This window comes from Pezoporus occidentalis, unplaced genomic scaffold (genome assembly GCF_034315485.1).
Source record: "Pezoporus occidentalis ecotype Australia unplaced genomic scaffold, CSIRO_AGI_Poc_V1 ctg54, whole genome shotgun sequence".
In the NCBI taxonomy this organism is placed as follows: Eukaryota; Metazoa; Chordata; class Aves; order Psittaciformes; family Psittacidae; genus Pezoporus; species Pezoporus occidentalis.
Window position 1 is genome coordinate 1,154,623 of NW_026915877.1, and position 24,378 is coordinate 1,179,000.

The window sequence follows — 24,378 nt, forward strand, 5'->3', positions numbered from 1 at the left end:
AGATCAAATAATTTTTTACACATTGCAAAAGATGTAACAATCATTTCAATCACATGTTGAGAAAATCAATACATATTTTCTTTCCAGAGAATGGTATTTTACATTCCAACATTTGCAGGTTATCACCTTCATACATCTCTTTTCGTGGTCAAGTGCATGACTAGTACTTCTGACAGGGTATTGGCCATTTTCTGATGAAGATCTACAAATTTTTGCAAATATAAAACAATCTGAAAAAAAATGAAGAGAAAATCTGTGGAGTGGAATGCACCCTACTTGTAATGGGAACAAAAAGCTGGCAATGAAATATAAACCTAAATCACAGCAGAATGACCTACTTTAAGGCATTTGCCAAAGAGACAGTGTTTTAGACAGCTCCTCTGAAGTAGCGTCTTTATGTCTATGCCATCTGCAGATTTATTATTGTGCTTTGGAGAAAAAAAAAGAAAGGAGGGGCGGAGAGGGAAAGAAAAACCTACAGTATGCCTGAACAAAACTCAACTTCATCTATAGGAAAGATTTCAGTACAGTGGGCACCACACCCACACCTACTGATGTGGTCCAAGTTTTTTCTTTAGAGGCACCTAATTAAGAAACCATGACTCATTTACATGGATACGTTTGATCTAAATTACACTCCAAACCACACCAAATTAGGAGCATCTGTGTGAAGTGTTTGTTCCCAGTGACTTGTAGAATAGGGCCAGTTCTGGACGGCACATGTTCAAGTGACGAAAAATATTTCAGATGTAACATACTTCTGAGACCCACTTTTCCACTAATAATTCATAATGAGTTAAACCAGTATCTCTGCTTAAACAACTATTTCAGGCTGTGAAAAAAATGTCATTTTACTTTTAAAAGGAACTGCATGGGGGTAAAGGGGTGGGCAACCACCTGGCTTGGTTGTTGACCCTTGTAAAGGGCATTAACACAACCATCAGCTGCAACCATCAGTTGCATATCTACTAATATGTGCAGTGTGAATATTAGTAGATATACATTACTCTTAAAGGGTGGACTGAAGGAAAATATTTATGAATTATTAGTTACTGCTCAGAGAACAGGCCTCCTGCCTTAATGTATGGACTTCTGTCATTAACCCATTCTGCTAGCTTTCCTAAGGCATCTAAGCAAAGAGCAGGGTCAGCCCAATGAGGCTGTACTCTAACCCCTGACTAACATGAAAAGTTCAGGACCTCCAGATTTGAGAGCAGTGCTTCTTTTTTCATGGTGCCTTGCCGGTGCAATCTGACTGTCTGTTTGGATCCTAGAAAGCTACCCTGTACAAAAATGGGTCTTGCAGCAATTAAGGAACTTTTATCCCACTTTCCCATCTCCCAGAAAGAGTGAGCAGCAGGGCTGCAGAAGTCACTTGTTGCTGCTTTCCTGCCTTACAGTCTAAACTAAGAAACTAAAAAACCCTAAGCTTTATCTCACTCTAATCTAAGCTCTAGGAGCAGCTCAAGAGCAGAGTGCAAATCTGAATTCCATGCTGCGTTTATAATTTCCAGTCTGCTAGTGCAATTTGGCACAACCGTTGGATTTGGCCCGTAGTGTTTGGCACCCACCTTTTATTTTTTCCATCCTTTATACTTTGTGAATAGTCTCAGTTACATAATACCAGTGACAATTTGTTTATGGCAAGGATTAGAGTCACTGTTTTATGATTACATTCAAACTTTAAACCACATTTTGACATCTAAGGATCATCTTGCATTCTCATATATTATATACGATGGTTTGTGTTCCAATAAGGGGGGTATCTTTATAAATAACATGACTTCTTTTGTCTGAAGAGATTTGAATACATTTGTCTGATCTACTGTTTTTGTAGTAGCTAGAATATAATTTGAATATATTAATATTTTCAGCAACTGTGCTCAGGGAGCCCAGTTAATAACTTATGCATGGATATATAGATACACTTCAGACAGAGGTAATGTTTTTAGCCCTTATGTTGGTAATACTTAGAAGCATACAACGAAAGAGCCTGTTCTTTCCTCCTCTTTGTTGTGGGCATGCATTGTGATGGTATGGAGCCAGTGTTCTTTCTGGTGTCTACACAGCCTGGATTCAATAAGCAGTTATATATGCATATTATGACAATGTGGTCAAGGAAACCAGATTTTTTTTTTACTATACCTTCATGTGCCTGTACAGTATAAAATCTGGTATTTATTTTTCTTGTCCTCATTCAATATGTTAACAAAATCATAATTTGGTACAGGTTACGTTCACTTTATAATTAAAATTATAGACTTAGATGAAAAAGCAGCAAGATGTTGCTGAATGGAAAATATTTACCTTTTTGTACATTACACATTATAGTGCAATGTAAAATCATAAATCTGTGTAGTGGCTAACTCCAGCCAAGTGTACAACAATTTGCCTCCTCCTCTGATCCACAAGATGAAACCAGTTACCACCTCTAAGATGAGGGTTTCTGATCCCATCTTAGCCCCACATACCTGCTACTTCCTCTCCAGAGCTTTGCTATGGTCTTCCAAAAGAAAACCCCTTCCCGTAGAGATGAGACAAGAAAAGGGAATTCAGAAAAGTTCTGTATTTTTTACAGATCCTACCAATTCCTCTCCCGTAGCTCTCCTAGTACTTTCATGGACAAAGTGCAAACTTTTTGCACCATGTTCTCTGTGCCAGCATTAGACTCAGCCTCACCAAACTACTTCAGTATAGCACTTCATATGCCTTGAAACTGTTCCCACTTCCCATATAATTGCCATCTACATTATCAAGTCCAGGCCTTCACCAAACACTATGAACAATCTTGAAGACCCCAGTAGTGTACAGCATATGGGACAACACTATAGCACATGGAAGCTTTCCAGTAAGTAAAGTTTACTGTGAACATCAGTTTGTCTGTATTCAAACTTACAGCCCAGACAGGGTTTTCAGTGGAACTGTGGCAGCAGTAGTAGCAGGCAACTTAAGACCACCTCCTAGGACAATCCAGATGTTTCCATATCTGGATAACTGTCTATAAAACTGTCATCAAATGAATGAATTTTACGTTCTTTCAGAGCATCTACCCCATGAAAGTCATTGCAGCTGCTATGGACTCAGTGTCAGCCCCGAGATTTCTATCTCAGGGCAGATTTCAAACCTTGATCAATATATTTTGAAACTCACCTGACCATTATGGTGAGGAATGCTTAACCTTTCTGAGTTACATGCTAACTGGTTTTCATTACTTTTCATATGAAATTACATTTATACAGCTTTGCATTCTGAAACCACAATATTTGCTTCCTAAAGAGGCACTTTCTCTGCTTGCAAATTCATTTACAGCCCTTTACTTGAGGTTAGATATTTTCTGCTGTATGGGAAGACAAATGCAGCACCAACAAAAAAAAGGTGTCCTGAATTTAGTCTGAGAGACAGACAGCACAGTGTCAGCGGCCTGCAGGAGTTCTAGGCAACACAAAAAATCATATGCAAAGCATTTAAGCTTCATCTTCAAGAACTATCTCCAATTACTCCTCCTACATAACATCAATAAGCAAGAATATATAAGGACAGGCCCATTTGGCAGGTAGGCGCTGTCAAAAATGTTTCTCTGTAACTCAGTTAGATGCATTGAAGCATTTTACTCAGTTCAGCTATGACTGAATGATTGGATGTCCTTGAAGCTGCTTACTGAATGAGCTGTCCCAAGACTGATGAATATGCCTTGATGCCAACAGCAAGATTATATCTGTTCTTCCTAAATCCTTCAATGGCTGTCAAACCATTGGTTAGGGGGTCGAAAAGACTTGTGCATGTTTTCTCACCAATTTTTCTAACTGTGTATTTCAATCAGGGTCAGACAAAAAGTAGATATTGGCAAGTCTGGTCACTTGAAGTTTCAAAGACAAAATAAAACCAACTCCTGGGAGAGATAGGACTGTCTGTATAGAGAATAAAGACTTTTGTAAAGTGTCCAAGGCAGCTAGACCACAGTCATCTGGGATCAGTGGACGTGTGTGAATGGGTGTTTGACTTAAAAAGGAGGAAATGAGAAAATTCAAAACTAGTTCAAAGCTAAGAAATATTTCAGAACTTGCAGTATTATAAAGGGTTTATCTTAGAAAGGCAATATATGGAAAATCCTCCACTTCAGGCAGTTCATGCATTTAGTGCAATGGACTATACACGTGCATAAAAAATAAACATCAAGCTAAGGTAAGTGGACAAGACAGACAAAGTGTAAGTAGAAAAGACAATGCTGACATAGTAAATTCACTGCTCAAGGGTAAGTAAAATGTAAATAAGTTTAAAGAAATCAAAGACTCATGGCACATACTCACTAGTGCATTTAAGAGATACATTCATCCTTCTCATGTTCAGTATCAGGGCTGAAACAATCGTGATGCTGGGAGGCATGTTAAAGCATCTTTCAAATATGATACAAATGCAGTGCATACACATTGCAAAAGTAGCTTGTGGAGAGTTCAGAACTGAACCTGAAAGAGTAGGAATCCCGGCTGAGGTCAGACCCCATATGAAATTATCTCTGTTGGACAGGCCACTACAAAACGACTTTCATTTTAAACAAGATGGTGATAATATAGAAATGAGATTTTTATACTGGTGAAAATTAATAGGCCATTATTGAAAAGGATTTCATAATTTAAAAAAGAATAAAATTATGAAGTAATTGTAATGACTGGACTTCATGATCTTAAAGGTCTTTTCCAACCTAAACGATGCTATGAAGTTATGATTTAGGAGCTCACAGAAAAGGAAAACTTTGGTGAAAGTTCTTTCTCTGACGTGGAATTCTTTGCTTCATTCTCTGGTTTCAACATCAAAAATTACTGTTTGTCTCCATTGTAAGTGTATTTACGATTACTGAACAATTTATTCATGATGCTGGACCTAAAAACTACATGTTGTTAGTGAAACTAAGTTTTTCATGAGAAATTCTAGACTTCACCAGCAAAGATGCATTTCTGAGCAGGTCATCTATAGTTCAGCACACCAGGTTGAAATTCCAGCCAATTGCCGCTTTTTGGTTTTAAATCAGAAAGTAAATCTGTCATATCCAGGGCTGAGTTATTTGCTGTCAACTGGATTATGGTAGCACAAAAGGGCTATAATTGAAAGCTGCAAGAGGGTATAGATCGAACATAGTCAAAAGTAGTAATTCCACTTAGTAAAAGTAGATATCATCCAAAATGAGAAAAGCTTATATGAGATGAAATTCTGACTCTATTCTTGCTCCAAGTCACTGGGAGTTCTTCTCAGTGACTTTAACAATAATCAAAATTTCACTCACTGTCGAGAGAAATGCTGCAAAGGGTGTGATGAAGTGAAAGTTAAAATAACTGCTGACCTGGGGCTTCCAAAGTACATTTTCTGAGCACAGACTGCTGTCGAACTCAGTGTTTTCCTGACATAGCAATGCAGACAGCACTTCTGGGAGCCAAGGGTATAAAACCGTGCTAGTGCAGTATATCTAGGATGTGCAATAAGAATCACCCTGCTGCAACTGCTGAAGTTCTCATCGTATATCATCTTGTGGGCCATGGTGGAACTAGACTACTTAAACACAGTGGGGTACAGATTGTAAGAAGCTATTTCAGAAAGCTGTAACATCACTGAGTTTCAGTGCCAGTACTGACACCCTTTCACCTGAGCAGCTCTTTTGAGAGACAGGTAGAGATTACCAAAAGAAAGACCATCACAGTGGCTGGCAGATGCACTCAGTTTACTGGGAGAAGAAGGATTATATTATAATACTGAGACTCATCATCTTATTTTTCTTACATTAATCCTGAGCCCAAGAATGCAATTTGTATGCATCTGTGAATAAGGATCATAGGGTCACCTGCATGCTTACCATATACACTCTGCTTTGGGTGTGCTGTAGGAGGGTGATTTCTTTCATTAAGACAAAAATCAGCTCTGTTACCAATGAAACTGGTGGCTTTTTTTTTTTTTGCCATGTACCTTCTGTTTGTCCATCACTAAGTATGTCAAAGCCTTGGTGTCCCCTTCAGAAAACAATGCTGTTAATAACATTAATCCACCTTTATTAAGAGCCTTTAGCTCTATGGAGAAATACCAAATATTAGTAAGACAAAGGCAAGAGGATAATAAGAAAATGTGTTTTTTCCCTCGCTGACCTAGTTTCTAACCTCACTTTAAAATCTTCCATTGATTTTAATTATGCTTAATCTAAAACTAAGCTCATAAATCTAGCAAACTTAAGGACTGCTTTTAAGTGAATTTTCTCGCCTGTCAGAGTTCCTCAAGCTTTCTATGCTACAGTTATGTTTATTTCCAGCCCAGATGCAAAGTTGAGACAGCTCCCTGCCTGTAGAAAGCATCCAGCACCAGTACTGTACGATGCATGAGTTCAAACACTACCTTGCTCAAATCAAGCCTGTGTACAGCATTCTTCACAGAACAATTGCAGCCCTTTTCCCATCAGCGATAGCCAGAGGCAGTAATAAGGGTGAAGGATATCTATCATGAAAAGTCCAGTGTCAATGTGTTCCTCCAATTTATTTACTGACCTTCAATGCAACAGCCATACTCCTGACCCTCATGAGATGAAGCCTAAGGGGAAATGGCACTGAGCACCAATTCCATATCCTGTTGTTCTGTGGTCTAAATTAAGTGCTAATTAATTACCACTGGCATCTTTGGCATTGCTTGTCAAATTGGATTTAGGATATCCTTTTGCTGTTTAAACAAATAGCCCTACATCTAAAGCTAAAATCCCAAATGTTAGTATTTTCGTTACTTTTAAATTTTTATTTAAAAAATCAGCAAGTATATCCATGGATTCTGCAGGTAGAATTCACATAGAAGAAACAGAAATTGATACTGTCAATTTTGATTAATAGTCTCTCATTAATAAACATCCTGTTATTCAGTTTCCACCTGCAGTTGCCGATGTTGCCTGGAATCAATTAACTCATATAATTTGATTTATTTTACAAAGACATTTTTGGATGTGCTGTGCTGATGATAAAAGTTCTATATTTACAATTCTTGATTTAAGGAGATTGTTATCTAACTGCTTTTTATTTTTAATGTTACGAGCAAATTTAGCTTCAGGCATTCTTAAATAAAAGTATTTAAGCAATTAAAAAAGTTAAAGCTTTATTTACTTAAAAATATCTGTTGCCTTCTGAGCCACACAAGCCACAAAAGCATACAGATCCAGGGCTTCTAACAGGTTGGTGTTTACAATAAGCTAGCTATTCTACAGAAAAATAAATAAATAAATAAATAAAATATTAAAAAAAACGAACACAAGAAATACCAAAAAAAAAAACCACAACCAAACAAAGCCAAAACAAAACAAAACACACACACCAAAAAAAAAAAAAGCCAAACAGAAATAGAACTTCAAAACAAGAAAAAAAAAAAAAATCAAAGCAAAAAGCTACACCACCAGCCAAAATACCAGCCAAAAATACAGTGAAGGCCTCTATGTGTTATATCTCTGTCTGAACATATATTACTCTATGTAGTCTCATACCACTTTTATCACTCTACTACCCAAATACCTCTAAGAAGCGCATTAGCATCTGCCTAACATCTGCCATGGGTGGTTTTGTTCTCTCCCATCCTCTCCCCAAGGGGAGGCTCGTGCTTGCAGTGGCAGTATGGCTTTTGAAGAGGCATTTGCTGTTTGAGATATATATGCTGATACAGAGCTGTTAGAGAAGGCAGAAATGAACACCTTGTGCATGGAGCTGTAGCCAGAAGAGTCTGAGATGCTCCATAAGGAAGTCCTTGGCCTTCAGTTGACTCCTACCTCGTGGCCATCTCCGAACAGGTGCACTTCAGGCTCAATAGCAACTCCACTGTGATAACATGGACTAGCCAGATCTCCTGTTCCTTGCAGTCTTACATTTGCATTGACACACAAAAAAATAAAAAAACAAGCCAAACTGCAAGGACAGAGTGCTGGCCATCAGTAAATGGAAGAACTTAGCAGGTCACCCAGTTGGATGTTTTTCAAAGGGAGCCTGGAACTTTTGCAGAAACAGGGAAGTTTTTTGTGGAAAGATTTTGAATCCATTTCTTTGACACAATATGGTTTGGGGTGCAGAACCTGAGCCTCTGTCCACACCAGGTGCTTTAGTGGAGCCACCACATCATGGAGATGAGCTCCTGCCCTTGCTGTCCATGCCAGTTTGGGACACTGGTGTGCACTCTCTGCCTTTGGAGCTTCTCTGACACAGGAGATGGCCAGAAAAAAGCAATGATCCCAAGACCAAGATGCAGGTACCCCATTACCCTGCTCTCTTCATATAGCCACAGATGAGGGCAGAGGCAGGAGCACACTGTGCAGAACAACAAGCAGAACTTCATCAAAGCACATTGCTGAACAAAGGCCCTGTAGAGGCCTGAGTCCCTTTAGACACCTAAATGTGCTTTTGCATCTTAGCTTTAGTCACCTGACAAATTAAGACTTTCTCTACAAGACAGGCTGTATATATGGTGTATGTAAAGGCAAGAGCACTCACACTCTTCAGAAAAGTTATCATTCAGACAGCAAAGTTCACCCAATAGCTAAAAGATTTTACTTTAAGCTAAGGCTAAGCCAGAATAAATGCTTTTCTTCAGCTTTTCGGAGTCTATTCAGGCAACTGTGAACTGATGTTCAGAGTTAGTTTAGTTATTATTTTCGTTTAGGGCTAGACTCCAAGGCAGTTCATCCAGGGAAGGGCTCATGGTGTGAGATATGCAGGGGATCCCCTGAGGAAGCCCATCCTCCAGGTTCCTGTCAGCTGTCCAGGTACTATATATAGCCATCCAATAGTCAGATTTAAAGGCCAGTCTGCAGAAGAAGACAGCATCAAGAGCTCATTCTTATGTCCCAAGAGCAACTGAAGAGAAAGGATTTTTCCCAAAGAACTGTAATATGAACCCACAGCTGCAGAGCACAGGAAGCCTATGGAGTTTCTGTAGGCCAGGAGCCATGAAGGCTATTTTCAGCAAAAGCAAGCTCTTAAGTATGTCTGAACTATTCCTAACCCCTCTTGTAAGGTATCGTATGCCATGATCTGGTTTCTCTATTACCAGTCTTGGATAGCTATTGTTTCGAATTCAACCTATGCAGCAATAAGGAATTAAAAATACCTTCACATTTTACATGGGCAAGAGAAAGTAGTTTTAAACTGTATTAGTCCACTGTGATTCCTGAACTGCGTATATTTGTTGCAGAAGAAATCACACCCACATTTTGAAATAGAAAGCATCGTGGTGTTTTGAACCTTCTCTATAAGCATAAACCTCAGGTCATTAGCTACACATGTACAAAGCCCCCCCCCATCATAACATAGTATACACATTTCATAAAAAACAAGCTGCAGATTCAACTGATAATGTATGCATTTGCTTACCTTTATCAGCTGGTGAATACCACTGTAATGCAACTGAGCAAATTATCCATTAAGCCAGTACATAAATAATAATGAGGTTTAGTTTGCATTCATAAAATATCAAGAATCCAAATTTATTACTACATTTTGAATTTATCTACATTGCAGTGCAATGAATTGAACAGTTTACACAAATAGAGCTTATGGTATCAGGGGCTCACCTCTGATTATTTCCATAAGTATCTCAAGATGAGGTTAAGTAGCATACAGGACCTACCCTCTTCCTCCATAGCTGGTATATTTTGATGTCTGTCCTAAGCTGTTATATCCAGCTGGATATGGATATCTTCAGGACCTTGACCTGTTATAGAAGAACAATTACTGTTTTTTGTGTTTTAAGAGGACTCTCAAAGCTGCAGTTGAATTGTCTTTTTAGTACCAAAAAAAAAACTGCTTAAGTTCTTCCTGGAGAACAACTACTATAGCTAAACTGAAATAAATTTAGAGCAGAAAATGACATTGCAGTAATGTGCTGTATTTCAGGAAAGTATGTGTAACAGGCCTTAAATGGAAAGGAAATATATTGAGAAGAAATCTGATAGTTTATCTGTGCATCATTCTGTACTTGTGTTTCCTTCTTAACACTGAAAAAGCTGTCTGCAAAAGCCCTGCCAAAATGTGCTTATACGCACACAGACATTATCACTTCTCAGGAAGGTACATTTTATTATCAGGTTATTTTCCAGTACATTTGGCACAGTTAAGGTAAGTATATTAACTTTACTTCCAAATAAAGAAAACAAAGTTGTACTGAATGTCTCTGCTATTGTCAAGAACTGACAGGAGGTCCAAGTAATCAACCCTGTCTATCACATCAAGTTTTCCCCTGGGACACCTCTGCTGATCCCACGATGTATCTGACTGGCATGGATGTAGAATTGCTTTCAATATAGATTTTATTTCAAGGTTGGATGATTTCTTCCCAAATGTCTTGTCACTGAAGCAAAGTACGTAATACCTGTTATTTTTTACCTCCTGTGAGCCAGCATTTATGAAGGAGAGGAACATAAAATGTTGAGCTAGAACCTGTTCATGATGAGTCAAATTTTAAAATGTTCAAATTGACTGGTAGCTCTGCAATAACAAAATTCAGACAACTGCTGCATAAAAACTGGCCCATAACAGAGCAGTGAAAAGGCCTGTTAACAGCATTAGATCTGAGGTGAGTTGAAGGCAGCTGAGATATATATTCTCATGACCAAGTCCTTAAGCTAGAACATTACATTTGCATATGCCTGTGTATATATAGGAAACAGATATTAGCTAATTTAAGGAAAATTACTGGTAAAGTGAATCAATGGGATGTGCAGACTTTGATCCATTAAGGTGGTTCGTAGGAACTTACACATCGAATCAGCCTCCTTGTCCATGGTAATGAGCACCTCTGACTGTGACAGTGGTTGCTAGCACAGTTCAGCAAAAGTACAAAACCTACCCAAATGGGTTGTCATGGAATAATCCACTTAAAGAGGAGTTGCTTCCTAATTCTGTGAGGTTATTGTTATACAAAGAAAACAGATGTCATAAATGCATCATTTTCTCTCCTTTCTGGGCAGTTTTCTCTATTCCCATGCATCTTCACTCTTTCTTGGACTCCGTTTAGATATTGGTTTCTGCTTCCCTAGTTAAATCAAATATTGTTCATAATGCTAGTAAACAGGATTCTGATAAGATCAAAACCTGCTTTTATCCCTCTGCCTTCTACTTAATTCAGAGGTGATTTCTACACCTGCCATTCTGGCCCATAATATTTTAGCAAGTGACTTGGTCTTACTCTTTTGATGCCCTCATTTTGTAATGTGTTGCCCTTTAGTCATAGTCTATGTTACCAGTTCATGGAAGAGTAGCAGGGTTGTATTAGTGAAAAGTTACCCTTAGGTATAATTTAAAACAGTAAAAGAGTACTAGGCATGGCTAGAACCAGTTCTTCAAAGAAAAAGAATGTCCCTGACATTGAGCAAACTTAAATCCTCATAGGCTGGGAAAGGCTAAGTAAGCAAGACTGAGCAGTTCTCAATACAGATAGTAGACAGCTGTACACACAAACTCTCCAGCTCACTATAAAATGGTGCACTTTCCATGAGGGCTTTCATCCTTAAGTATACTGACTTCTTTATTTTTTTATGTGCACTAAGAATATTAAAATGTTGAGGAATCAGTCAATGTTGAAATGCTTTCCCCTCCTCAGCAATTATTACAGGGTAAAAATGAATGAAGACCATTTTATAACACCTAGTGTCTTTGAAGTAATAATCCAGTGATCCAGTGTGCTTTCAAATGTCAAAATTAATAATGATTTTATTTAGAGAGTTTGAAAAGAGTAGGTTTAATGGAACTAGAAAGGCAAACTCACCATACAATGACCCTCTTAGTTGTAGACTTGCCCTTCTCTCAGTCACACGCTTTCCAACTTACAGTTGCCTTGGCAACAGCCAAAGCATAAATTCCAAGTATTTTTGTTTAGGTATCTGCCACTGACACAGAGCCTTCCTATCATACACTTCTGTTTTAATACATCATTAATTTCATTACTATTATTAATAAGAACTGTACTTTCTGCTTATCTCCTGACTTGTGATATAAAGGACTGATGTCATTCTTGAAGCATGCTTATTTGGGGACAAAAATAGTCTTGCACAGCATAATGCCCAACAATTTCTTGATATGGTTCCAACATCTGTGGCACTGGATTATAGATTGTTTCTAAAATAATCTTAAATTGATCAACCATTGCTCCTTTCATTTGGCCTTGAACAAAAGTAGCTCTGGCATTTTCTTTCACTTTTTATGTTGTAAATGGTGCATCACTCTTCCTGTTCTTTTTCTTGCCAAAAAAAAAGAATACTTGCCCATTTTACAGGGATTTTCTATTTCAACAACTCAATTTCACCTAGTAGCTACAATAATAGCTTTAACTGGACAGATCTGGTTTTGGTTTGCTTTGACTTTTGCTTTTGTGGACAGATGAAAAAAAATAGATATAGAATTTCACTGGTAAATATTTGTAATTTAAAAAGACATAAGGTCCTAAACTTAAAACTATTTTATTGAGGATGATTGACTTCATTCTTTCTTTCCCTCCAGTAACTGTATTTTACCACAGATTTTTTAACTACTCAGATTTTCCATGTTTCCAAGTTTGTTTGGCTTATATTTTTTTGTTATTATAGTGATCAAAACGAGTCCAACTGCATGAATAGATGATAAAAATATTTTCAAGTGTTGTTCTGAATACAAGAATTATTATTCTAGTGTCCACCTTAGAGGCCCCAAATATACATGGTGTATTTAGTGCCACGTTCTAAAACAATGAACCACAACAGATAGCTGGTTCCCCCCCATCACCAACACACACCATGGACACCTTCCCTTCCTTTATGTCATACATTCACCTCCTGAGAGGCGAGCAACAGCAGACCACATGATGACAATGGTTGGACTCAAACAGGACTTGGCGTGCACAATGGCATCTCCAGGAAAAACAGGGGGAATCCTGATGCAGAAAGACGGCAAACAAGCACGGAGTTGGCCATTCATCTTCCATTTTTCTGTGTCCATATACCAAACATAGGATCTCAGCATCTTGCTTCAAATTTTATAGATAAAAGAAGTCAATCTTCCTTCAGTAAATTGAGCTCTGCTGCCACTGTTCTTCACCATGGACCATATCTTCATCCATGGTCCACTGCCACCTTCTCCCTGCATGGTGTTTCTCCTCTAGCTTCATCAATGCTATCCATTACCAACACCACCTCATTGGAAAACCATAACTGATGTTAAACTGATGATCTCTAAAGTTTCGCAAGATAAATATTTTCTTTTCCCCTGGTGAACTAGCATCTCTACCTGAGCTGATGTCATTTGCAAATACTCGTAACAAGCTCAACAGAAGTAAAGCCTCTCTTACAAGGAGGCCCCAAGCTTGATGTATATGCTTCTGCATAAATGGCATTAAGTAAAACAACCTAGACACCCCTGTAAAAAAAAGTAACAAAAAATTTTTTATAATGATGTGTGAAAAGTGTGTTGTCCATCAGAAGCACACGCAGTCATTTGCCAACAAAACTACTAACTTTTGAGACTTTCCAAACTCCTGAGAGATGATATGCTAATATTACCCAGAGGAAAGCTTCGGGTTTTTAGGTTTTTTGTTTTTCCATTTATAATGAAGACATTATATTTGAAGAAAGTTGAGTCAAGCTTATAAGTGCCATATGGAGAGTGGCTTTTTTTTGCAATGGACACCATAGTTACAAACATGAGGCAGAACTAAGTAATGTTTCCTATTTATAAATGGGGGAAGAAAACAAAATGTTGATGTTTGAGGAATGTAGTATACAAGATTGGTAGAAATCTACAAGACCATGCTCTTTTATATGTAACCCCTGCAATAACATGAAAGAAACTTTTTCTTAAGTGACTGAAACAATTATGTTTCATTAAGTTCCTTCACTTACAGTGTGGCCTGCTGTAAATTCAGCAACAGGTATGGGGAAACAGACAGCTATAATGATTTTTAAATTGCTGTCTGGATTTAAAAAAGATAAATGAGTGACAATTGTGGGGGAGAGAAATCAACAGTCCACTTGGAATATTTAAGTTAAAACTAGCAGGTTAAGGAAGCATCCATAAATTCAAGCATTTACATATTAAAGTTACATTTATTCCTTGGTAGAGCTGTGAAATTTATTTATAGAATATGTATCTTCATTTACTAATCTTTCCAACCTAGGATATATTAGATATTCTGGGATTGAAGGAAATGGATTTCTACTTCGTTCATACTCACCACTGCAGAGATTTATGTGAAACTGCCTACCTAAACTCCACCTATTAAACCTATATTGTTCTTAGACCAGAATTCTCCATCCTTAATTCCATTCCCACAAGAATATTGTCTTAATAGAGACATAAGATCAACTTTTAATAATAATAGTCCTCCTCTTGTAATTTTGTGTGTAATAAAGATATCAAAGGTTATAATCCTTACCATTTTTTTCTAAGTTATCTCATTAAGGTATGTGGTTTCAGTGTCTTTCAAGAAACTCTGTGCCAGGATAAAGCATGCAAAAGTTTTTAGCTATATAAATTTCACAATCCATTTCATACCATACTAAATTTATTGGATTTAAATTAGCAGAAGGAATGTGTTTCATATGAGCTATATATTAAGGGACTTATTTTGATTTCCTAATTCTTTCAGTGCTGGAGACCTTGTCAAGAGAAGCAAAGAAGCTTCTCCCCGGAGCCACTAAAGCTGTTGACACCAAAAGTGCTCAATTCCCTTAGCATAAAAAACAATCCCTATTTTCAGTATCTAAATGCATAAGATCAGAAATTATTGCCTTATAGTACACGCACTAACTAATGCTCACTTACCAGAAATCAGCAAATCATGCCCTGATATGAGAGTACTGGAAACGGGCCTCTAGACCTCCACCGTGCACACATGTTGCTGACTCGCATTTCCTTGTCAGTCAGGTTGACAGAAGTTGTTTCTTTCCTCCTTTTTTCTTTCACTTTGATAACTAAAAAACCATCCATGTTAGAAGAATCAATAAAAAAGAGCCTCTCTATACTGCAACAGTGACTCCTTTGAAATCCCCCTTTTTTTAACCAATTCTTTCCTTTCATCAACAGGATAGCAGCCAAGGAACCCGTGAATCTTATGTCAACACAAAGCTTAGGAATTGTGTTTGGACCAACACTGCTTAGACCTGAAAAGGAGACAGGGAACATGGCAGTCCACATGCTGTACCAAAATCAGATAGTTGAACTTATGTTGAGCGAGTACAGCAAGATCTTCGGCTCTGAGGAAGACTGACAGACAGGGCCTGTTATTGAAAGCATTCACATCTGTCTTGATGTCTAATATTTTTACATTTCTGTAAACATATTTCTGAAATATTTCTTTTTCTTTCAAGTAACAGATGCCTCATTTTGTGAAAACTTAATGATGATTTTGTGTTTAATTTTCAAACATTTGAATAAAAAATATTGTCAACATTTGCCTATATGTATTCTGCATTAACCCTTTGAGAGTTTCATTATGCTAGCACTCCAAGAGTCTTTTTTTTTTTTTTGCAAGCTGAGCATACAGCATATGGCCAAAGACCATAGAAAATGCTGTTTACCAACATATGCAATGGCACAGAAAGACAAATAATAATTGAGGAGATCTGTGGGAAATGGATTAAAATATGTATATTAAGAGCAATGAATTAAAACAATAATACCAGATCATTTGTACCTAATCTGAGCATAATTTACCTTCCTATTTGATATATATTGAAAGCTAAAGACATGATAAATAAAGTTGCCTACCTCAAGAGTTAAAAAAGGAATTACATTTAATATTTCTAAACAACAACAAAACAACAGCCACAAGATAGAATGTCACTATTTGCATAAAAGTGCCTAAAAAAAATAATTAAAAATGGAATTGGAACTTTGGCATTTTTACTTAAATGCAGTACATGAAATGAAGATGTTGCATGACTGCTCATTTTAATGTAACATCCATTTTGATTCTTCATCACACTGTGCATCTGCCCGCTTTCCCGAGCTATCTCATGTTCTGTAGCATTTGTATTGTGCTCCTGAGGATGCTTTATTGGTGAACTACATTAAATTCATCTAGAAAGAACTTTAAAAAAAAACTCTTTTCGTATGCCCTTAGGATTACTTGGCTAGACTTGAATCAATTTATGCATTTGATGGTTAGTTTCAGTTGTCATGGATAAACAAAAGGGTAACTGTCTAGAATATATCAAATATTGTTTCATTTTGAAATGTATGTTTCCAGCTATATGCATCTCCTACCCTGTTTTGTAAGAGTATTCTGCTGATAAAATGTAGACTTATGTTTGACAGCTTTTTAATCAAGTTCAAAGAGAATAAATAAAACTAATCCAGTGTGGTAAAGAGTCTGTCTGGTTATCGATTTGTTCAGAAAATGAAAAATAAACCATGTAAATAAGACGTGTGAAACACAGATCTAGAAGCAAATATTTAAAGCAATTAAAGACCCCAAAACATAGGATTAATGCATAGGTCTGCTGTGCATGAGAGATATGTCTTCAATATCACCTCGGCAGATCATGGATTACTTCCGTTTTTGCTTAGCATCGTTTTGCAAACTCCCATCTTATTCGTGAAAGGTTGCTCCTCAGAGCAGTCATTTATGAGAACAAACATATAATGAGGCCTGATTGTTAACTAAGACCAGACTCTTTCATCAGGTGTTAACATAGGGAAAAAATAACACCGAGAAAACATTATAGTTGGCCCCAAGATGTTTTCTGACTTCATACATGTCTGAAAAAGTCAAACTAAACAGAAGGGCAGTGACCATTAATTAAAACTAAAAACACAATGCCAAAAAAAAAATCTCCCCATATCACAAATATCCAACATAGTAATTTCTGAACAAAACTATAATGTTCTGAAGAACCCAAATTCACTTTATTTAAAAAAAAATATTTTTTGTATTAATGTCAAGCCATGACTACTTAAACAGTAATGCTTTTCAGCATAGCTGTCTTTAGTCTCTTTTAATAGCAACAAACGAGGCGCTGTTTATAGCCTGTGGAAGTGACTGGAAGAACGATATTCAGAAGCCCAGTCTATTCCTTAATAAAGACCATTCTCACATTATGGTCCCATGGGTGGTCACAGTCATGCTATTGAAGTAATTTCTGCTATTACTGGAAATGAAAAGTTCACTTGTTTCTTGGATCCTGTTGCACTCAGAAGAAAAGATTCTTAATTAATTAGTTAATCTCCTTTTGAGCTTTCTTTGGAGCATGGAGACTCCTCATGTTTTTGTAAGGAAAACAAGGCTTATGAAACGAACTTGTATCTTTCTTAAAATCAATTGATTTGGCGGGTTGGGGGGTGTTGGAATGAAACAAATGTTTGGACACATAAGCCTTTCTTTGGTTTTGAAGGTTCCTTATGTAAATGCTGTACAAATATGCTGACTTCTTTACTAAATGCTTTGTTAAAGATAGAAGCCTGATACGTGGATAGCCAGATTTGGAAGGACTTAAGTGTCTCTCATCAGAGGAGTGTATATGTCCAGGTTGTATAGGAGATACCTACTTTTTCTCATCCCGCCAACACAAAGGAATATCCATGCTTTGCTGCCAAGCTGCTCCCTTCCCCAGGAGAACAGTCTTCTCCCTGTCTCCTTTGGTATCTACGTTAATTCAGTGGGAAAAATTACTGACTCAACCATTACTCAAAGAGCCAGCCCCACAGCTCCTGCCATCAGCCCCTCAGGGTAGAAAGCAGATGGACGGAAGACAGTAAGAGTGGAAGAAAAAAAAAGTAAAAAATATTTGCAAGCCTTAACTGCAGGGGAGTTTCTTTTTTCCTCCTGCTTAGGTAGTTTGCAATTTACTAACCAAGCTCAGAGCCCAGGGCTCCAACAGACTCTGTGCTGTTGCTGGACACATACATTTCGAAGTCCCAGAAGGGTCATAGAAATGGCTTCCATCCAGCCTGAGCAATTCTCTGGGCCTATATCACCACTACATTGATCTTCCAATGGTTACTTATAAGAGTTTTTGCTATGACTTTGTAAAAGTTTTGCTCAAACTTTGCTAAAATTTTAGCATGTGAAAATTAGACTTGCAGATCTTTTTCTCAGGAGCTAGCTTCCTTTTGAGAAAGACTATAGATACTTTAAGCAAGGAGTTATCACTATTCATAATAAATGATCAGAGACAAATATGTCTGAAAATCAGTCTGTTTATCTGCATCTTATCCCTATGCAGAGTATCTTCTACTTAAACTCATGTGATAAGATAGCTGTCCTAGTAACTGGGATTACTATAAATGAGAGAGATAGGAAAGAGACCTGTAACAGAACTGAAAAGGGCATTTCCAGCCAGAAATATTTCTCATTAAAATAACTTTTTTTTAAACATCAATTTATTGAATCTTAAACTTTTGCAAGAATTGTCAGGCTTTAACTCAAGAAATTCAACTGCAAAATAGAATTTCTGAGTAAACAATGAGAAAGACAGACTGACTTCCTGGGCTATAGCTAAAATAGGACACATGAACAGCCTTGAGCAAATTTGCATCCCTCTTTTTCTTTACACATATATATATATATATATATTAAGAACAACATGCATTTAAATAGTTCTTTAATTCTATGCTAGGACAGCTACAGTGTAGGTAATATTCAGACTGTTTTTGCAAGCACCCCATGTTGCAACAGCGTCAAAGACTGCCATTCAGCCCAAGGCACTCAAGAAGTTCAGCTAATCAATTACTACATAGTACTACCATGGGTAGAGTTTGGAAGAGAGCTGGAAAGTAAGTTGGGACCACAATCACTGCTGTAATCAGGCAGTGTAAAGATTTTACACGGCTAATTCTCAGAAAAGGCTGAAAGACAAGCCTCGGGGAATGCACACATTATCATGGCACAGCAGGTTCCCCCACACTGCATTCCTGTTTCAGAAAGGAAAGATGGAACATAAGCAAGCTGAGCATAATCACAGATGCAAGTCTCAATCGCGAGTTTTGATTTTTGTAGGATGCATAAATGGGACCCAGGGCAACTCTTGTTTTGGAGAACATGGAACCTTCCTTAGCATCCACTTCAGATTTAAAAAAAACAAAACAAAACAAAAAAAAAAACAACCCTTGCCTATGGACCAAGGGTAACAAATTACTAAAATCTCCAGTAAGTGGCCTCCAGTAAGCTGCCTGCTGAGGCTGTGCATACCTAAAGCCTTCACTGCTCACGTGCTACAGCCCTTGTGACTAGTAGGTTTCACCGAGTGAATGCTTGCAGGATGATACTAAAGCAGAAATCTCATTCTTGTGTCAATTCACCCTGTGTTATCACAGCAAACGAATATACTCTATCATTACATATTGCACACTATTTTTACACTCAGCAATTGCATACTTCCAAACATACCTGAAATACTATGGGAATTAATGCCTATTTTTATCTCAGAGATCCTTGTTACAAAGATCTGGTTGTACACTGAATATAAAACATGAGCCCTCACTTTAGTTTTTCACCCAAATCATATACTGAAGTCAAAAATACCTGCACTCAAAACTCAAGACATGAGAACTGGTGCTCTCGCATCGGTGGTGTGAGAAACTGAGGCACAGAGCCAGCCATGTCAAAAAAGAGTGCTGCATTTTAGTGCTAATTTTAGTCAGCTTCATTTTTTGTTGTTTTGTTTGGGTTTTTTTCCTAGAAACTTTATATTCTTCACCCTTGCTTCCTCTGAATTCACCCATATAATCCAGTATATGGGTTGTTACAGGCAGTCTGCACTGCACATCTCTGCAACTCCAGAGCAGGGTAACCTCAGAGTAAATGGGAAACAGTAAAACTTTAGCTTCCAGACTCTTCACCATGGTGAAGTTTGCAGGCTTTCTGAAGTTTGCTTGTAAACCCTCAGAGATAGTTCAGAAACAAAGGCAACCCACCATCACACAGAAAAGCAGGCTGTCCACGCACCTCCAAAAGCCACACACTGTAAAACCTGGGGTGATATATTACACCTTCAGTAGAAGCTGACAGCATTTTTAACAAGTTTAAGAACTATAAAACACTGCACATTCAGAATACATGCCAGTTAATTACCCCTAAAACACTACCACTTTAGAACACATTTCAGTTAACAAAAGGCACTAATAAATTTCACTAGATTCTCCTCCACCTGTGTCAAAATACAATTCTTATGCTCATCTCCTATCTATACATTTCTTGGCTGCATGTCTGGGAGACAAAAGGAGTGACTATCTAGCCACCAGTAATTTCTATATTGTCTCAAAGCTCAGAAGCATTCAAAGAACCTTTCAGAATGTTTTCTGGTTGCAATTTTGGGTACATGGAGGTGTGCCCTCTGCTCTGGAAAATGAAAGCAACCATATTAAAAGCAGTTCAATTGGTCCATTGCTCAGCCTCCAGCCTACCCACTGCAGTGCCAAAGGTGCAAGAAATACAATCTTCACATCTAGCTTTCCCACAGTAGATGTTTCTTTGTAGCCCCAGGGAGCAAACAATTTTAAGTACATGGCTGAACACCCAGTATACATTTCTATCTTCATGTAGTTTCTGTCACTTTTTATCTGTTTTTAATCCTGCCAGGCTCTTTGTCTTAATGGTATCTGATGGATTTCCCAGGTTAATTATGTACCATGTAAGAAAATATTTTACTTGTATCACTTTTAAATTCATTAGCTTTTAGTATTATTGTATAGCACCCCACTTGCTCTTGATTTATGGGAAAGGCTAAATAGGATTGTCTGACTGACCTCTTCTGGCAATTCACTCTCCTATATACTACTAACATATCACCTCTTATCTGTCTCTTAATCAATTTAACTCTCCCTCATATGGAAGATCTGCCACACCTCTTATAACTTGCTCTGTCTTTCACTGGATGCTCTGTGTATTGTCTGCCTTTTTAAACAAAATCCTAAGTATTCAAGGTGAAAGGATCCTTAATATTTTCATTATTAATCTCTTTTTTCTTAAAAGAATAGAGTAGCATATTTGTAACAGATTGCTCCTCTGCACTGAAGAACTGTCCCTAGTGCTCCCCACAGACTAGATTTAGAAGGGAATTAAATGTTACTTCTGGTCCATACAGAGAATATATCAGTGCTGCTAGTTTCTCCCTTGTGGCTATCTCACCACGCAGCTATCCAGATTTGCATCAGCAGCTTTAGCCACACAATCCTGGCAGCAGCAAGAGGATGGAAAGCAGGGTGGGAAGAGACTGCTCCTGTGCTGCAACTCAAAGCAAGAGGAGAGAAGGCAGGGTGGAAAGACTGCTCAGGTCTGTTCCTGTGCTATGACTCAAAGCACTGAGAGCAAGAGCTACTGAGGGATGTTTCAGACTCCCCATGGGATTAATCAAAATGTGTTTGTATGTATAATAACAACAAAGACAACACACATGCCATATGTTCTGTATCCACCTCTAGCATACCTAGTGTGTATGCTTAGCAAAGCAAAGCCATCTACATGCGTGCACTATAGCTCTCCTTCCACTGGACACTGTTCTGTAGAGCCAATGGTTAACAGCAATTTCTTAGCTGTTGGGGTGGTGAAAGCCTGTCTTCTAAGTCCAAAATCCAATTCAAATCAAAGTTTTTTGACACTGCAATAGCCAGAAAGTTCCACATTATGACAGATTTTGTATTGTGTAAGCAAGTATTCAGCCTGGGAAGAAAATAAGTTCTGTGGGGATCAGATTGAAGGTTCTAGTACTTGTCCGAACCACTTTCACCTTAGTTTCTGAGCTCCTTGCAGTCTTTGTGATTGACTTACCGACAGGACACTCATGCGAAAGACTGCTTTTGCCTTGGTTTTTTTGATGTTGCAAAATTCAAGTGAATCCTGTGTTGGCTCAGGCACATGGACCTGGAATCTACTACGAGATGGGCTAGGGTCCTACACAGTGAATCAGCTTCCTCAAGACAGCTGCAGTCTAAGACTGAATCATCATTGGCTGATCATGAAGCACCTAGGTGATGCTATAAAATAACTGTTTTTTAGTTTGGGATCCACATTTAGCTGTAAGCCAAATGTAATCTCACAGATTCTGCACAGTTTCAGGCCATGCAGCACTGCAGGAACGTAGAACTGATGATTACCCTTCTCCATAAGACTCCTGAGTTCAAACAAAACAATAATGTTGGTTATTCCACGTTTCCCAAGTGCTGCTGGTTGGAAAGCAAACCGACTTTCCTTTTGTGCTTATGACATGCTTCACCTCAAATGTGAGAACTGAAAGATAAGGCAGCTACCTTAAACAAACATGCCCTAAGAAGCAAAATACAAGCACCTTCTTGAAAATGGTAGTACTATTCTTTTTCACATCATGTCTCTTTGAAGTGTAGATAGCCAAAAACATTGGCAATACTTTCCCTCTGGTGCTACAGTTTTTGAGAGTATTATGCATATTGCAGATGCGGTTTTCTTGCACTAGATTGAAAAAAGAAATAATCTTATTAAAAATGTAAAAGGATTTCAGGGTTCTGTGCATACTCAGAGAAAAGAGAGATGTCAACAATAAACATGCCATCTGAACAACAAGGAAGGACCTCTGTCCCATGGGTATAATAGATGTTTTATTAATAACGTGTTTTTATATATTTTTCTCATTTCCCAAAACAAGAGAGGTTAGGGGGGTGGAATGGGCTCGGAAATCAAAACATTTTTTTGACTGGACAATATGACATCCTCCCTGAAACACAAGGCTATGAACTAAGACCTGGTGCATTTACTGGGTTCAGGGTGCTCTTCTACCATCAAAACATCCCTGGCACAGGGACAAAGACTCACCAGTTCTCAAGAGTCCATCATGGAGCACATTAGCTCCAGCTAAGAGAGAAATAATATTGGGCCTTTTAAGTGGCTTAAGCAGACTCAGCACAAGCACTGACGAAAAATTTCTAAGATTTACAAGTTACTCATTCTCTGTGATTGCTGGACAGGGTATAAGAATGAATGAGGGAGGACAGAGACCTTTTTTTCCACTTTATTGAAGAAACAGAGCAGAAACTGCCACAGAAAACTGTTGGGTTTTTTTTCCCCCAATTAAAGTCAGCTTTGTTCTGTCAAGTAGAAGTCCCAGCAACAGACAAAGGAGAGAGTTGCTTCTCTGCTCCTCTAAATACCTTCCACCTGAGCTTATATCCAGACCCTCAGACAGTTTGATCTTATTTTTCACTCTCTTTTTGCTATTATATAATTTTTCCTCATACACAGCTTGTATATATGAACCTTTTTGGAAATACTGTTCCTGCAGTGTAAATCCTCAATAAACTGGTTTCTCAAATAAAATCCCAAATGGCTTTAAGGAAGCTAGGCAAATACAGGGGAAGGGGGGTCAGGGACATGTATTAAGGCAGAAAGAGACTAAAATAAATTTACTCTTCCACTTTCTGCCACTATATACCTGCGTTACTATGGAACAATACTTGGTTTTTGGATAGCCTACCTGTACAAACTGGGTCTTTGCTACAGAACATAGGTGCTGCTAGAAGAGGTTGAGATCTTATTAAATGCAAAGAAAGATGAAGGCTCTAACTCAGAAGCAATACCATTTTTCCCTAAAATCATCAGCAAACACTTGTTAGGAAAATATTGCTTTGAAAAAAGTAGTAAAGAGAGGTGAAGCTTGAGATCCTCTTTGCAGGCCCAGCAAGCACAGTGCTGCATGCTCTGCTGAGGCACCCTTCAATGGCTGGCATCACAAGAAATGATCTAAAAAGCTTTTCCAGGTTGAAGAAATTCATATTTATTCACATAAGGCCTTAATTACTTCATATGTCAAATAGTTTCGGCACAGTCAGACCATGGATTTTACCTTGTGAAGGCCAAAACCTTTTAAAATCCTCATCTTATCTGTACTGTTGGATATTCATTCATAAAAGATTTTAAACATTTCACCCCAAACATGTTTGAATGGTGAAAGAATCTGTCACTCATATGTTAGTTTGGGATTCCTTTTTCTGCCTTAGTAAAAGTGTGCTTTGCAAAGCTACTGGGGTCACAAGTTGTGCTTCTTGACTTTCCTGTAACTGCTCTCCTATGGAAGCAACCAGAACTTACTGGATAGAAAGGAAAAAAAGCTCCTAATTAAGAAGCAAGTGTGCATCTGTCTCAGGCCATTTGCCAAGCATAATGTGGAGAGGGAGGGTGGGCAAATTTTCTGCTATTAGAAACTGCTCCTTTTGGACTCCTGTAGCATGGGTGACAGACGCCACACAGTCAAGTCTTGGGAGTTTCTTTGCTCACCTAATGATGAGGAATTTGTGGGATTTGTCAGAAGTTCATCTGACCATAAACATGCCAAAGGCTCCTGAGGTTTAGATGTATCTGACGGCATCTCTGATTTACTTATTTAGACTTATACCATGCCTAGTTGTCAAAACACAGGTACACATACAAAATAGCAGATGGGTCTGACAA

General features: G+C 38.0%; 2 protein-coding genes across 7 annotated transcripts in view; one reads left to right on the forward strand and one right to left on the reverse strand.

The window, feature by feature from the left end:
* Nucleotides 1-16,331, forward strand: part of ARHGAP15 (Rho GTPase activating protein 15) — a 344,865-nt gene extending 328,534 nt beyond the window's left edge. For 5 of the 6 annotated variants that reach the window (XM_062637715.1, XM_062637716.1, XM_062637714.1 and 2 more), the window contains one exon: nt 15,048-16,331. In XM_062637715.1, coding sequence (XP_062493699.1) covers nt 15,048-15,231 — 184 coding nt within the window. In that variant the 3' untranslated portion in view covers nt 15,232-16,331. The remainder of the gene's footprint in view (nt 1-15,047) is intronic. The other variant, XM_062637718.1, reaches the window with a different exon arrangement.
* GTDC1 (glycosyltransferase like domain containing 1) overlaps nt 1-24,378 on the reverse strand; it is a 311,001-nt gene that overhangs the window by 18,253 nt on the left and 268,370 nt on the right. The gene's annotated exons all lie outside the window — the stretch shown is intronic.